A 14215-nucleotide genomic window follows, 5' to 3' on the forward strand; every position below is an offset into this window, starting at 1 on the left:
TTTAAGGGATGGCAGAAAGATAACAAGTGGTGCAATAAGCGATTATTTATTTGTTAGAATATAAATATTCTGTTTCACAATATCACAAGCAAAAAGAGGACATGTACTGTAAAGAGTTGTGAGTAAAGCTTCGTGTTTTTTCACCTTAATGCATCCTATGTACTCTTCGGCCCCCCCCCTGAGCCCCTGTTTTACTTACCTGAGACCCGAATCTCTGTGGGCGCAAACCCGCATTGCTTTTCCCCAGATCTTGTGGGCTCTTCATTGGATGATTGATAGCAGCGCAGCCATTGGCTCCCGCTGCTGTCAATCAAATCAATGATGCGGGCCGAGTGATACATTCGGCGGATATGGTCGCCGACTGTATCACACGGGAGCGCGCTCGCAAGCTAACCCCATTGGCAGAGCACTTCCCAGAGGGGGGTTAGCTCTTGGGTGGAGGAGCCGAGACACCCGTCGAGGGACCCCAGAAGACAAGGATCGGGGCCACTATGTGCAAAATGAACTGCACAGTGGAGGTAAGTATGGTATGTTTTTTAATAAAAATGTTTTTTTTTTTTAAAAGCTTTACAACCCCTTTAATGGACATGCTGATATATAGTTCTTATGTAGCTACTGGGTTGAGTTATATAAATCCAGCACTGAACATGATGTCACCTGTATACAAGACCCAAGTGCGTATGTGTGTAAAATTTCCTGGATTTTTCCTGTAAGTAATCCAAGCTAAAGCCAAGGTCCATTACTTTGGGGCGAAGAGTCCTGTGGTCCTTTAGATCTGACTCAAAGATAGTTTCTTGTAGTCGTCTTACTAAGGCCTGGAGTTCAGTGTTTAGGTTCTGCAGAGCTTCGTTTTCATTACATAGGATATTTCTCTCTCTGATGGCAAGGTCACTCTCCCATTTCGCTATAGTGATTTTCTCTTCAAGTTCCTTCAAGCTGTCAAGACACAGTTATACAGACATTATGAAAGGGCAATCTCCCCCACCATGAAGAAAAAAAAAAAAGAAAGAAGAAATCAGTATATATTCCCTTTTTTATTTTTATTTTAAAGCATCCTCGGCCAGGTTTCATGATGTCATGGGTCCTCTTTGCCCTTCTCTTCCTCCCACGATGGGCAGAATGTAAATTATTTGAGTCCAGGGCAGGAAAGGGGGGGGGGGGGGGTTAGGCTTGATGTCCTGATCTTAGAGGAAGTGGAATGAATGCCCTGGGTGTCATTTAACCAGAGGAGGGGAGGCGAATCTGCAGAGCTGCTTTTTTTTTTATTTTAAAGTAGAACTCCAGTCAAATACTAACTATACTTTAAACCTACCCCTATTCTAAGCCTTTTGTAACCATCCTGTAAAGGAAGGATGTGTATACTTACCTATTCTGAGGTCAATCTGGCCCTGTCACTTGATCTCACCAGTGCCAGCTTCAGTAAGGAGGAGAGATTGCTGACAACGGCTGCAGAGCCTGGGCAAAAATGTGCATTTATTCTTTTCACATGAGCCTGCAGATCATTGCACCCGTGATTAGTGGACCATGGGTGCAATTTCAGGCTCCTATACACACTGCCTGCAGCTCTGTTTCCCATACCTTTCTGTTACAGAGTTGTAGGAAGTGTGAATGGATCCCCATCCATCTGTTTTTAGCGGACAGGATCTGATAGGATGTCGGCGGACATGTGTTTCTGTTGACAGACACCACTCCACCGAGAAGACTTGAGGGTCCAATCGGGTCTGCCCGAGAAAGAAACCGACATCGCTCTGCCCGTGTGAAAGGGCCTTAAGAAATCTTTCAAGATTGTTGGGTTTCTGTTGTTTTTCAACAGAACAAACTGTTTGCAGTTGTAGCTTTGCATTACTACTTCAATGTGTGCTTAGCCACTCTGAACAACCATGATGGTGGATTGGATGGCAGATGGGTGTAATCAGACTGGCGGTCTGTTTACATTTGATCGCCCATAGAGGAGAGCGGGCTGTTTCTGTGTCCACTCTGCATAAGTGGAGCAGACACGGACCAGCCACTTGCAGGCTTAGCGGGGATCAGGAGACAGATTCCCTGCTGAGCAGGCAGACTCCAACGGAGCCCACCCCGTGTGTAAGGGGCCTTTACTCATTGCTATATGTTATAATGTGTTATGAATTTTCGTTTGCCCAAATAAATAAAGATACATTTAAAGCGGGGGTTCACCCTGTTAAAAAAAAAAAAAAATGTTTTTTTTTTATTAGACCATTACATTCGGCATCGTAGCGCGAGCTACGGTATGCCGGTCTTACATTTTTTATCCCCGTACTCACTGTGCTATGGCTCATTGAAGATTCCGGGGAATGGGCGTTCCTATGGTGAGAGAAGGTGATTGACGGCCGGCCCTGGCACGTCACGCTTCTCCGGAAATAGCCGAAATAGGCTTGGCTATTCACGGCGCCTGCGCATAGCCTGTGCGCACGCGCCGTGAATAGCCGAGACCTACTCCGGCTGTCTTCGGGGAGCGTGACGTGCCAGAGCCGGCCGTCAATCATCCTCCCTCTCCATAGGCACGCCCATTCCCCGCGGGAGTCGGATTCTTCAATGAGCGATAGCACAGTGAGTACGGGGATTAAAAATTTAAGACCGGCATACCGTAGCTCGCGCTACGATGCCGAATGTAATGGTCTAATGATGTGAAGGAGGGTGAACCACCGCTTTAAGGTCAGTAACAGTCGATGAATAGAAGATTACCCCTTACATTGGTGGGTGGTAGAATGAATGAATGAATGAATGTTCTACATTTGTGGTCAATGAAGAGAATGTCTCACTTACACATAAAAAGATCATTGATGCCAGTGGTTATTTTCCTGAGACAAAAGGAGGCTTGACTAGTCTTACACCTCTGCTGAGCGATGTTGGCGCCTATGAGGGCACCATCAGGTTAAAGGTAAATCTGCCTCTGAAGGAACCTTGGTTGAGAAAAGCTACTCTAGACAGCTGTGTATGGAAAAGTGTCAGGCCCCGTACACACGTCCGAGAAACTCGACGGGCAAAACACATAGTTTTGCTCGTCAAGTTCCTTGTGAAGCCGCCGAGGATCTCGGCGAGCCAAGTTTCCCCATTGACTAACGAGGAAATAGAGAACATGTTCTCTATTTGGCTCGACGAGTTCCTCGTCGGTTTCCTCGGCCAAAAGTGTATACACGACCAGTTTCCTCGGCAAAATTAGGCTCCGATCGAGTTTCTGGCTGAATTCTGCCGAGAAACTCGGTCGTGTGTACGGGGCCTCAGGCAATACTCAGACCCCACCTAAAGTGGATATAAACCCGATTCATGAAATTTGAGCTGGGCACATATATCTGTAGTGTTTTTTTTTAATCTCTCTTTAAAGCGGGGGTTCACCCTGTTAAAAAAAAAAAAAAATGTTTTTTTTTATTAGACCATTACTTTCGGCATCGTAGCGCGAGCTACGGTATGCCGGTCCTAAATTTTTAATCCCCGTACTCACTGTGCTATCGATGATTGAAGAATCCGGGGAATGGGCGTTCCTATGGTGAGAGAAGGTGATTGACGGCCGGCCCTGGCACGTCACGCTTCTCCGGAAATAGCCGAAATAGGCTTGGCTATTCACGGCGCCTGCGCATAGCCTGTGCGCAGGCGCTGTGAATAGCCGAGACCTACTCCGGCTGTCTTCGGGGAGCGTGACGTGCCAGAGCCGGCCGTCAATCATCCTCCCTCTCCATAGGCACGCCCATTCCCCGCGGGAGTCGGATTCTTCAATCATCGATAGCACAGTGAGTACGGGGATTAAAAATTTAAGACCGGCATACCGTAGCTCGCGCTACGATGCCGAAAGTAATGGAATAATGAGGTGAAGGAGGGTGAACTACCGCTTTAAAGCCCTGTGTCCCGTAGCTTTGTCCTGCTCCATTTATCTGTTATCAGCCTTAGCACTTTTGACAAGCTGTCCCAGACAGGTGATAGAAGCAGAAGTGGCTCTAGGCTTTGTGAGGCCTTGCTTAGGCAAAACTTAGACAATGGGTAATATAATTCAAGAAATAAAAATTAATACATTGCACTGTACAATGAACTGTTGGCAATTCACTCATGGCCAGTCCTCAAGCATTCCAGAATGTCATTGGATCATATCACACCAGGACATGCACCGCAACACAAGCTCCCTCTGTATAGTGATTGTCACTTCCTAGACAGCTCTCTGTTATTCCTACATTTCACATTACCTAATAAAGGCCGTAGATCCATCCTCTATTTTCCTAAACCCATGCCCCATGCCTGCTGTGGACACACCCAATGCATTTATTATAGCCAGCGAACCTGAATACAGAACAGCACCTGGTGCTGAATTTCTTTGTACTGCAGTGTCAGGAAAGGGAAAACTAGTATAGAGAAAAATGAAATCGGAGTCTGACTGGCAACTTTTGGCCCAAGGGGCAAGTACCACCGAGAGGGCCATGGTGCAGCAACTTGGCCTACCTCCGCTCACCCTCTTTCCTGTCAAGAGAGGGAGATGGGGGAGAAAGAGATGGGGGATAGCAAAAGGGGTGAAAGAGGTGAGTGAAAAAGAAGAAGTGAGAGGAGAGAAAGAGGGAAGTAGGAAAAGATGTGAGAGAGTAGGGGAGCAAAATAGGGGAACTAGTGTGGGGGCAAAATAGGGGAGGAGAGAAAGAGATGGGAGAGAAAGGGGGAGAAGAGAGAGGAGAGGGAGAGAGTGAGAGGGATTGGAGGGGAAGAAAGAGGGAGGAGAGGGGAGAGGAGAGAGAGAGAGAAAGATGTGGAGGGGGAGATGAGAGAGATGGGGGAGATAGGGGGAAGAGAGGAGGGGTAGGGGTTGTGTCAGAGAGGGGTGGGGGAGAGAGATGGGATAGAGAGGGGGAGAGAGAGAGGGGAGGAGGAGAGATAGAGAGGGGATGAGGGGGAGAGGAGAGATAGGGAGGGGAGAGGAGAGATAGAGGGGAGGAGGGGGAGAGAAGAGATAGAGAGGGGAGGAGGGGGAGAGGAGAGATAGAGAGGGGGAGACAGCGCGGTACAATTCGTAGTGACGTCAGCACGCCGCTCCTCCCTACGCCGTTTCGTCACAACAATGACTTCTTCCAGGGGCACCCCGGAAGGACGAGTGGACAGTAGAGCCGGCCGGCTATTACAATACACGCACTATTTTAACTGCATAACTGTAAGTGCATTACTTTTATCATTAAAAACTTTTTTATTACGGTATTACGCTATGTCAGCCTTTTCTCTTTTGGGTCTTACTATGGAGAAAGAATGGTCTGATATGTGAAACTGAGATAAGGTGAAAATATACCCTGGAATCCTGGATCTGGCTTTTGTGGTTACATGCTTGGCTACATGCTTGATTAACTTATCGTTCTGGTAAGCAGCTAGGATTTAACGGTGGAGGATACCTTTATCTGCTATACAGATTCACAGGATATTATCTGGATACCTTTCACACATTCGGAGAACTTTCTGTCATCTTGATTTTCTCTGTAATACATCCATTCATATGGACTCTGCACTTTTCACTTGTTTATTTTAGATTGCACTAGTGACTTGTGTGCACAGCATACATCATAATTTGATTGTTATGTTGATTTCCTCATATTGCAGCGCAGCTTCTACCATTTTTTATTTGTATTTTATGTTTATCTGACATATGAGCTGCAGCAGCCTTTTTATTGTTTTTCACTTTTGTTGTTTTTATTTCACTTTAAGTGAGGTGTCACACTATTTATGATTGTTTAGACCTGCGCAGTATTTATTTCCACATATTCACAGGCACAGTCTGCGTATGTGGGGAGGGGTGTATGCCTTTCCTCCAATCAGCTGTCTCACAGTGTCTAGCAATAATCCACTCCTACTGCTGAATGAGGAAGTAAAAAATCAAACAGGATGTGCACTTTCTAAACAGTATATAAAGGTGAAGACAGCAGATATACATGTAAAACTTATGTAGGAGGATTTGTTTCATCCCTGTGTATCATTTGAGGCTGTTCACTTCACTGGATATATGTGAGGGTTTACATCCAATTTAAGTTATCTTCCATATTTGGGACATTTAGCCCTATGAATATTCTAGAACACCCCCCCCCCCCCCCATTTCCACACCAATATCCAAAAGACCAATACTAAAAAATGCAATTGAAAATGTTCTTTGTAAATGAAATGTGATGATAAAGAAACACGTTATGAATATGATAAACAGAGCCCTGGCAAAGACAGCTAATAAGTACAACCACTTACTTGCTCATGTATTTGTTTTTCATCCTTTTAATTTTCTTTCTAAGCTGTTCATTTTCCTGCTTGATTGTCCTGTCGTATTCCTGGTGTAGTAATATTGCTTCATTCACTAGTTGCTTATTTTGAGGTACAGGCATAACTGGAAAACAGTACATAAATACAAAAAATAATAAATGTTATAGAAGACAGTTCTAAAACACAGAGAACCTCAACATTAGTACACCTACTATAGCAGTAAGTATGACTAACAGGCCATGGCCACCTACATTGCATTTTATACACATTTTCTGTGTATAATAACATAACCCAGACTGGTACTCTATCTGTATAGGCAATTCACCCAGGTCCTTGTTGTTGCAGCTCCTGCACAGTTTTGTTCATCTTACTTGGTGGTTAGTGTACTTTATCTGTATTCCAGGTGTAGCGCCCTCTTACTTTCAGTATGGGCACTACGCTAAAGTTAGTGGGGAATGGGAGAATTATTTTGCTCTCATTCGCAATTTGTTAAATTTGGGCTGCTGTCATTCCTGAACTGTCCTGTAGGTCAGTCTGCACTCCAGGGGTGTCGTTTCCACCCCTGGGTGACAGGTGGCACTAGAGGGGTTCTGGCAAAGCCACTTTTCCCCAGCAGCCAATTAGAGGAGTTTTCCCTCGTGGAGCATGCTGGGGAGGAGTATATCTGTGGCAGACACCATTTTCCTTGGTCCTTCGCAGGTTCCAGGTGCGGCACCCACCTTTAGGGTGTGCGAATCCAACGGACCCCGGCGATGGCCTACCAGGCCGGGGTCGCATTCTACGCAGAGTTCCATGTTCCTGAGAGGGGCCCCAGTGACTTACTGGGTCCCCAGTTCTATTGAAAGGATCCCAGGCTGGGTGCCGCTCGATTGGGGGGTCGGCTTGAGGAGAATCCGGAGGCAGGTAGTCCAACAGGGCTTGAACGAACCATCGGGGATCTGGTGAGCGGAATGCTGACAGGTACACTATTGCTGTCATCCGGTGACCTATGCTTAAATCTACTGGGAGGATTCGCTCAATTCGTCTATTTAGCTCATTCAAAGTAATAGGCCTGTGGCAGAGGCCCTAGAGCCGGGTCTGTGGCAGAGGCTTGTTCCTCCCAGCAATCTAAAGTGACACTTCGGCTGCCAGGCTTGTGGAGGGAGTCTGTCCGGGGGCACTTCACCCACTCTGGCTAGAGTGGCGATGAACTGCAATTGATACTACTGAGAGCAGGATTGCTCGGTTCATATCCAGGCCCGATACCGCAAAGTTCTCTCTTGCTTCATCAACCTTTTCTCCCTATTTGATGTTGGCCATGTTGGGCCTGGAAATAAAGCATTTGAAAACCTTTATTCATTGACTGGACATTCGCTCACTACTCTACTCATCAGCTACACCCCTAGACAACACTGAAAGGTAACTTAATATGCCGATCCCAACAACAACCAGTGGCTCCTTCGGGGTAGCGCTACACAGGTCTTCCAACCTAGGACCATAGGCCTGGGCACACCCTAATCACCCTGTGCATTATCGCTCTGTGTGCCAATATATATATATATATATATATATATATCAACACACATAGGTGTGTTTGAGCTTTGGGGTGCACACCCTAATGCAATAGCCTGCGCACACCTATGCCTAGAACCAATCTGCTAAGGCAATCATTTGTCTATTCTTTTAGTCAACAAAAGCAGGTATAATGACACAATTTAGTGGGTGTAGATTTTGTAGAAGCAATGATGAATAGTCGGATGAACCTTGTGAAGAGCTTGTTTATTCCAGCAAACAGAGAGCCACATGGCAACCTATTTCTTCTAGTTTCACTTCATAACTTCCTACTTCCTGTTCCACCCCAAGGTCCTAACACAGCCATGTAAATACAACACATACATACTCTACAGTGGGTAAATTGCCTCTCTCAGACTTCTCTACCCTCAGACTAATACTGGCCATGCACATACTGTAGAATGGGCTCAACAAAAAAAGTCTAATGCTGCGTACACACGACCGTTATTCATGTCATGCAAAAAAACAACGTTTTTCTCAAAGTGATTTGTCGTGATTCCTCTCAAGCCTGCCTTGCATATACAGTAGGTGTTTGTGATATTGTGCTTTTAGCACGACAGCGTCGCGCTGATACTCGGCGACGTGGTGCCGAGATCTCGCCGACATCGCACTCACTGGAATAGTGACAGCACATCCCAGCAAGCGCGTCATAGAAGCGACGGGAGATCCGACTTGGATTCCCGCCAATTCTACACGTGTGCGGCGTTTGTTATGAATCCTGAGGGGGAAGTCCCCGCCGGATTTTAAATAAAAATCCGGCATGGGTCCCCCCTCAGGAGCATACCGGGCCCTTAGGTCTGTTATGGGTTGTAAGGAGAGCCCCCCTACGCCGAAAAAACGGCGTAGGGGGTCCCCCTACAATCCATACCAGACCCGTATCCAAAGCACGCTACCCGGCCAGCCAGGAAGGGAGTGGGGACGAGCGAGCGCCCCCCCCCCCCCCCCCCTCCTGAGCCGTACCAGGCTGCATGCCCTCAACATGGGGGGGTTGGGTGCTCTGGGGCAGGGGGGCGCACTGCGGCCCCCCCACCTCAGAGCACCCTGTCCCCATGTTGATGAGGACAGGGCCCCTTCCCGACAACCCTGGCCGTTGGTTGTCGGGGTATGCGGGCGGGAGGCTTATCGGAATCTGGGAGCCCCCTTTAATAAGGGGGCCCCCAGATACCGGCCCCCCACCCTAAGTGAATGAGTATGGGGTACATCGTACCCCTACCCATTCACCTGCAAGAAAAGTGGTAAAAACACAAATAAACCACACAGTGTATTAAAATATTTTATTTTTCTGCTCCGGAGGGGCCTCCCCTGTCTTCTTTATTAGCTCTTTTACCAGGGGAGGCTTCTTCTTTGACGTCTTCGGGTGGGTGGGGGCCGCCGTCTGGTTCTCTTCCACCGCCGGGGGGGGGTGGCTTTTAAAAAAGCCCCCACCCCCCCGGCGGGTTTCCTCCGGCGTCTTCGGCGGGGCTCTTCTTCTTCCGCTATCCCGACGGGTCTTCTCCGCTATCCGGGGGGTCTCGCCGCTCTCCGCTGTTGACTCGTCGCACCCCGGTTCTTCGTCTCGCAGTCCGGTCCCTTCTTCCGTGCTGTACGTCTTCTTCCGCGCTGTGACGTCATGTTCTTCACTTCTCTTCTCCCGATGTTGACTCGCCGGTCCTCCTCGCTGAAATGACGGATGCGCGCCTTGCATCGGACCTATATAGGCCTCACAGTCCCATCATGCTCTGTACCTACCCATGTGATACCTACCCATGTGAAAAAAAATGCTCGAGCAAAGCGTGTGACGTACAACGGCACTATAAAGGGGAAGCTCCATTCGAATAGCGCCACCCTTTGGGCTGCTTTTGCCAATTTCCCCATCTCATAACTTGCTTCTGAGCATGCACGTTTTTTTCCCCCCTCGTTTCAGCATACACACGACCGTTTATCACAACGTGAAAAAGAACGGCGTGAAAAACGACGAGAAAAAATAGAGCAGGTTCTAAAAAAAATTCAGCCATTTTTCTCGTCGAGAAAAATGCTCTGGAGCATACACACGACCATTTTTCACGACCAATTTAAAAAATTGCATTTTTATCGTCATGAAAAACGGTTGTGTGTACGCGGCATTACAGATTTCTCCATTCACCTTATACTGTGAGGATGGACGAACCGTCTGCTGCCAAAATGCCAGAGCAGCAGTTGCATCTAATTCAATGCAACTGTTCAGCGGACAATTTTCCACTTGACCTTTTTGACCTCAGATCTCATATTTAGGAGGACCGGTCATGCTTTTTTTCTATTACAGAGGATGTTTACATTCATTGTAATAGGAATAAAAGTGACAGTGTAAACATGTAAAATAAAAGATAAAATAAATACGATTTTTTTTCTTTTTTAAATGCACCCCGTCCTGCTGAGCTCTCGTTCAGAAGTGAACACATACGTGAGTAGCGCCCGCATATGAAAACGGTGTTCAAACCACACATGTGAGGCATCTCCGCGATCGGTAGAGCGAGAGCAATAATTCTAGCCCTAGACCTCCTCTGTTACTCAGAACATGCAACATGTAGATTTTTTTTAAACATCTCCTATGAAGATTTATAAGGGTAAAGGTTTGTCACCATTCCACAAGCAGGCGCAACTTTGAAGCGTGACATGTTGGGTATCAATTTACTCGGCGTAACATTATCTTTCACAATATAAAAAAAATTTGGGCTAATTTTACTGATGTCCTATTTTTTTTATTAAAAAAAATGTTTTTTTCCCCCAAAAAAGTGCGCTTGTAAGACCGCTGTGCAAATACGGTGTGAAAAAAAGTATTGCAACAACCGCCATTTTATTCTCTATGGTGTTATAAAAAAATATATGTATACAGTAAAACCTTGGTTTGAGACCAACTTGGTTTGAGAGCGTTTTGCAAGACAAGCAAAATTTTTAAATACATTTTGACTTTATATACAAGCAATGTCTTGATATAAGAGTAGCGTCCTGTCACAACTGAGTATAAAACAGGAGAGAGGCGCCTCTAAATGTAGCAATATGGTTACATTTAATGAAGGTACAACATTTAGAAACTCACATGGTTAATGATTAAAAGAGGCACATCTAAGTATGCAGAGATGTCCACATAGAGTAGACCACCCTCTTCACTGCCATTGACGTCATCCCTTCCACGCTGCGCTCCACAAGCGGTTCAAGCCTCACTTTCAGATCACTCTACAGCAGGGTAGTCTTCCCAGTCACCATTCCAGACTGCTTTACCCCGGATGCCTGCATACTTAGATGTGTCTCTTTTAATCATCAACAATGTGAGTTGCTCAATGTTGTACCTTTAACCACTTGCCGACCGCCGCATGTATATGTACGTCCACAGAATGGCACATACAGGCAGATGGGCGTACATGTACGTCCCCGCCTGTCCGCGGGTCGGGGGTCCGATCGGTACCCCCCCCCCCCCGCTACATGCGGCGGTCGGATTCCCGCGGGGAGCGATCCGGGACGAAAGGGCGGCTATTCGTTTATAGCCGCTCCGTCGCGATCGCTCCCTGGAGCTGAAGAACAGGGAGAGCCGTATGTAAACACGGCTTCCCCGTGCTTCACTATGGCGCTGCATCGATCAAGTGATCCCTTTTATAGGGAGACTCGATCGATGACGTCAGTCCTACAGCCACACCCCCCTACAGTTGGAAACACACACTAGGTGAACCCCAACTCCTACAGCGCCCCCTGTGGTTATCTCCCAAACTGCAACTGTCATTTTCACAATAAACAATGCAATTTAAATGCATTTTTTGCTGTGAAAATGACAATGGTCCCAAAAATGTGTCAAAATTGTCCGAAGTGTCCGCCATAATGTCGCAGTCACGAAAAAAATCGCTGATCGCCGCCATTAGTAGTAAAAACAAAATAATTAATAAAAATGCAATAAAACTATCCCCTATTTTGTAAACACTATAAATTTTGCGCAAACCAATCGATAAACGCTTATTGCGATTTTTTTAACCAAAAATAGGTAGAATCGTAACGTATCGGCCTAAACTGAGGAAAAAAAAAAGTTTTATATATGTTTTTGGGGGATATTTATTATAGCAAAAAGTAAAAAATATTGCATTTTTTTCAAAATTGTCGCTTTATCTTTGTTTATAGCGCAAAAAATAAAAACCGCAGAGGTGATCAAATACCACCAAAAGAAAGCTCTATTTGTGGGGAAAAAAGGACGCCAATTTTGTTTGGGAGCCACGTCTCACGACCGCGCAATTGTCTGTTAAAGCGACGCAGTGCCGAATCGCAAAACCTGGCCTGGGCATTTAGCAAAAAAATGGTCCGGGGCTTAAGTGGTTAATAAATGTAACCATATTGCTACACTTAGAGGCGCCTCTCTTCTTTTCTATACTCTGTAGCTCCTGCTGGGTTTTGCTCCTAATCCCCTTGTGGATGGGCATTTTATGGTTACACAACCACATTGCTATAATCTTTTTATATGGACTATAAACTGAGGGACCTATGAATAAATGGTTGCGGAACGAATCATTCGAGTTTCCATTACTTCTTATGGGAAATTTCACTTTGATATACAAGTGCTTTGGATTACAAGCATTCTTCCGGAACAAATTATGCTCGCAATCCAAGGTTTTACTGTGTATGTTTTTAACTTGTAAACACCAAATCTCAGAAAGAGGCTCGGTCCTTAAGTGGTTAAATATTATTTACCCCACTACTTTGAGAATCACATTTGTGGTGGAGGGAACCAATAATACACATTTTATGCAAAATGCAAAAACCTCACCTTCAGGTAACTCATGGGTTTTGTTGATTATTGCCTTTTGAAGGATCTGGGCTAGGTGATGGTGATCGGTCTCGTGCAGTATAGCACAGAACGTTGTAAAAACGTGGTGGTCTGCTCTTTTCAGTACATCAATTAGTTTGGAAATCTTCTGCTCTGGAGAGTCTTCTAGCTGCATTTTAAAAATATTATATTTATTGTAAGAATGCGCATGCAACATTGCTGACAATGAAATGGAATTTACTTGTATTAAGTGTAGATTTATTTATACAACTGCTACCAACTAAAGTGCCCCTCAAGCTAGCCATCACCATTATACAGTAGAAGGTATACAATGAGGTTAACACTATTTTAAGACCTGATGTGTTTTGGTTCATACTTTTTCCATTAAGTTAGGGAGTGTGTTTTAACTGAAGAAGAAGGTTGTTGCATCTACTTGGTTTTGTCATTTTTGTTGTAGATGGATAAAACTTTAAACCTAAAAAGCCCACTAGATATAACTTATTGAGGGAAAAAAAACTCTACACCATAGGCGTGCGCAAGGGGTGTGCCAGGGCACACCTTAATCCTGGGGTTGGCAACCCGTTAATGGTGGGCAGGTGACAGGTAAACTGCAATCCCTCCTTGCCAACCCTCAGAATCTGGGCAGGAAAAGCGGCAGGGGTGGAATTTAGTGGAACCAATCTATATTTTCCTCCTGCAGCAGCTGAAAGTAGGCTTCTCCTCCTCTCCCTCTCATCGACATTCAACTGCCACAGGAGGAAAATACAGGGAATCGGTACCAATATATGCCACCCCTGCCACCCCTCTTGTTCCCTTTTCTCTTCTTTCTGTTGCCTAGGGCCCCCTGTGTGCTCCCTGGCTCTGCCTTCCTCCCATTGTTTCAGGATGGAGAGTGGGAAAGAGGCCGGTAAATATGTCAAACGCGTATGTGTTGGAGCTTTGGGCTGCGCACACCTATGCTCTAGACAAAACTGGAACTCTATTCTTCACAGGATGTATCAACATGGTTGATTAGTTCTGCGTTTGTACCCTCTGTACCCCTATAGTCATGCCTTATTGCAATACTGTATATAGTACATTTTGCCTGGACCTAATTGGATTCTTTCTTCTAATGCAGCCATTGACAAACATGTTTCTAATGCCGCGGTCGTTTTTTGTGATGAAAAAAAAAACGTAATTTTTTCTCATGAAAAAAATTACGTTTTTCAAATTTCATTTAAAAAAACTACGTTGCCTACACACCATCGTTTTTTCAAAATGCTCTAGCAAAGCGCGGTTACGTTCAGCACGTACGGCGGCACTCTGTTCCATTCAAGCTCGCGTCATAACTTGCTTCTGAGCATGCACGGGTTTAAAAACGTTGTTTTAAACGTCGTTTTAGCCTACACACGGTCATTTTTTATGACACAAAAAATTGAAGCATGCTCGAATTTTTTTTTTTTTCGTTTTTCAGAAGTCATAAAACAACGTTTTCCCCACACACGGTCATTTTAAATGATGTTTTTAAAAATGTAGTTTTTTTTTCCATCACAAAAAACGACCGTGTGTACGCGGCATAAAGGTTACTAGGGGATTTTTGAGCTGTGGATTATTTACCACTGATTTGATGGTGCCTGCTTAATTCTGGGGCCATTGCCACTTGGCAAGGCCAGTTAGATGACACCAATGATCTTTTTA

At 45.5% G+C, this 14215-nt stretch overlaps 1 protein-coding gene across 1 annotated transcript in view; it reads right to left on the reverse strand.

Moving 5' to 3' along the window:
- Positions 1-555: 555 nt before the first annotated feature.
- Positions 556-14215, reverse strand: part of LOC120928796 — a 28783-nt gene continuing 15123 nt past the window's right edge. The window contains exons 3-5 of the mRNA XM_040339806.1: positions 12539-12707; positions 6214-6349; positions 556-936 (exon numbers count right to left, since the gene is read on the reverse strand). Of these exons, the coding sequence (XP_040195740.1) occupies positions 654-936; positions 6214-6349; positions 12539-12707 (588 nt within the window). The 3' untranslated portion in view covers positions 556-653. The remainder of the gene's footprint in view (positions 937-6213; positions 6350-12538; positions 12708-14215) is intronic.

This window comes from Rana temporaria, chromosome 1, assembly GCF_905171775.1.
Source record: "Rana temporaria chromosome 1, aRanTem1.1, whole genome shotgun sequence".
NCBI lineage: Eukaryota > Metazoa > Chordata > Amphibia > Anura > Ranidae > Rana > Rana temporaria.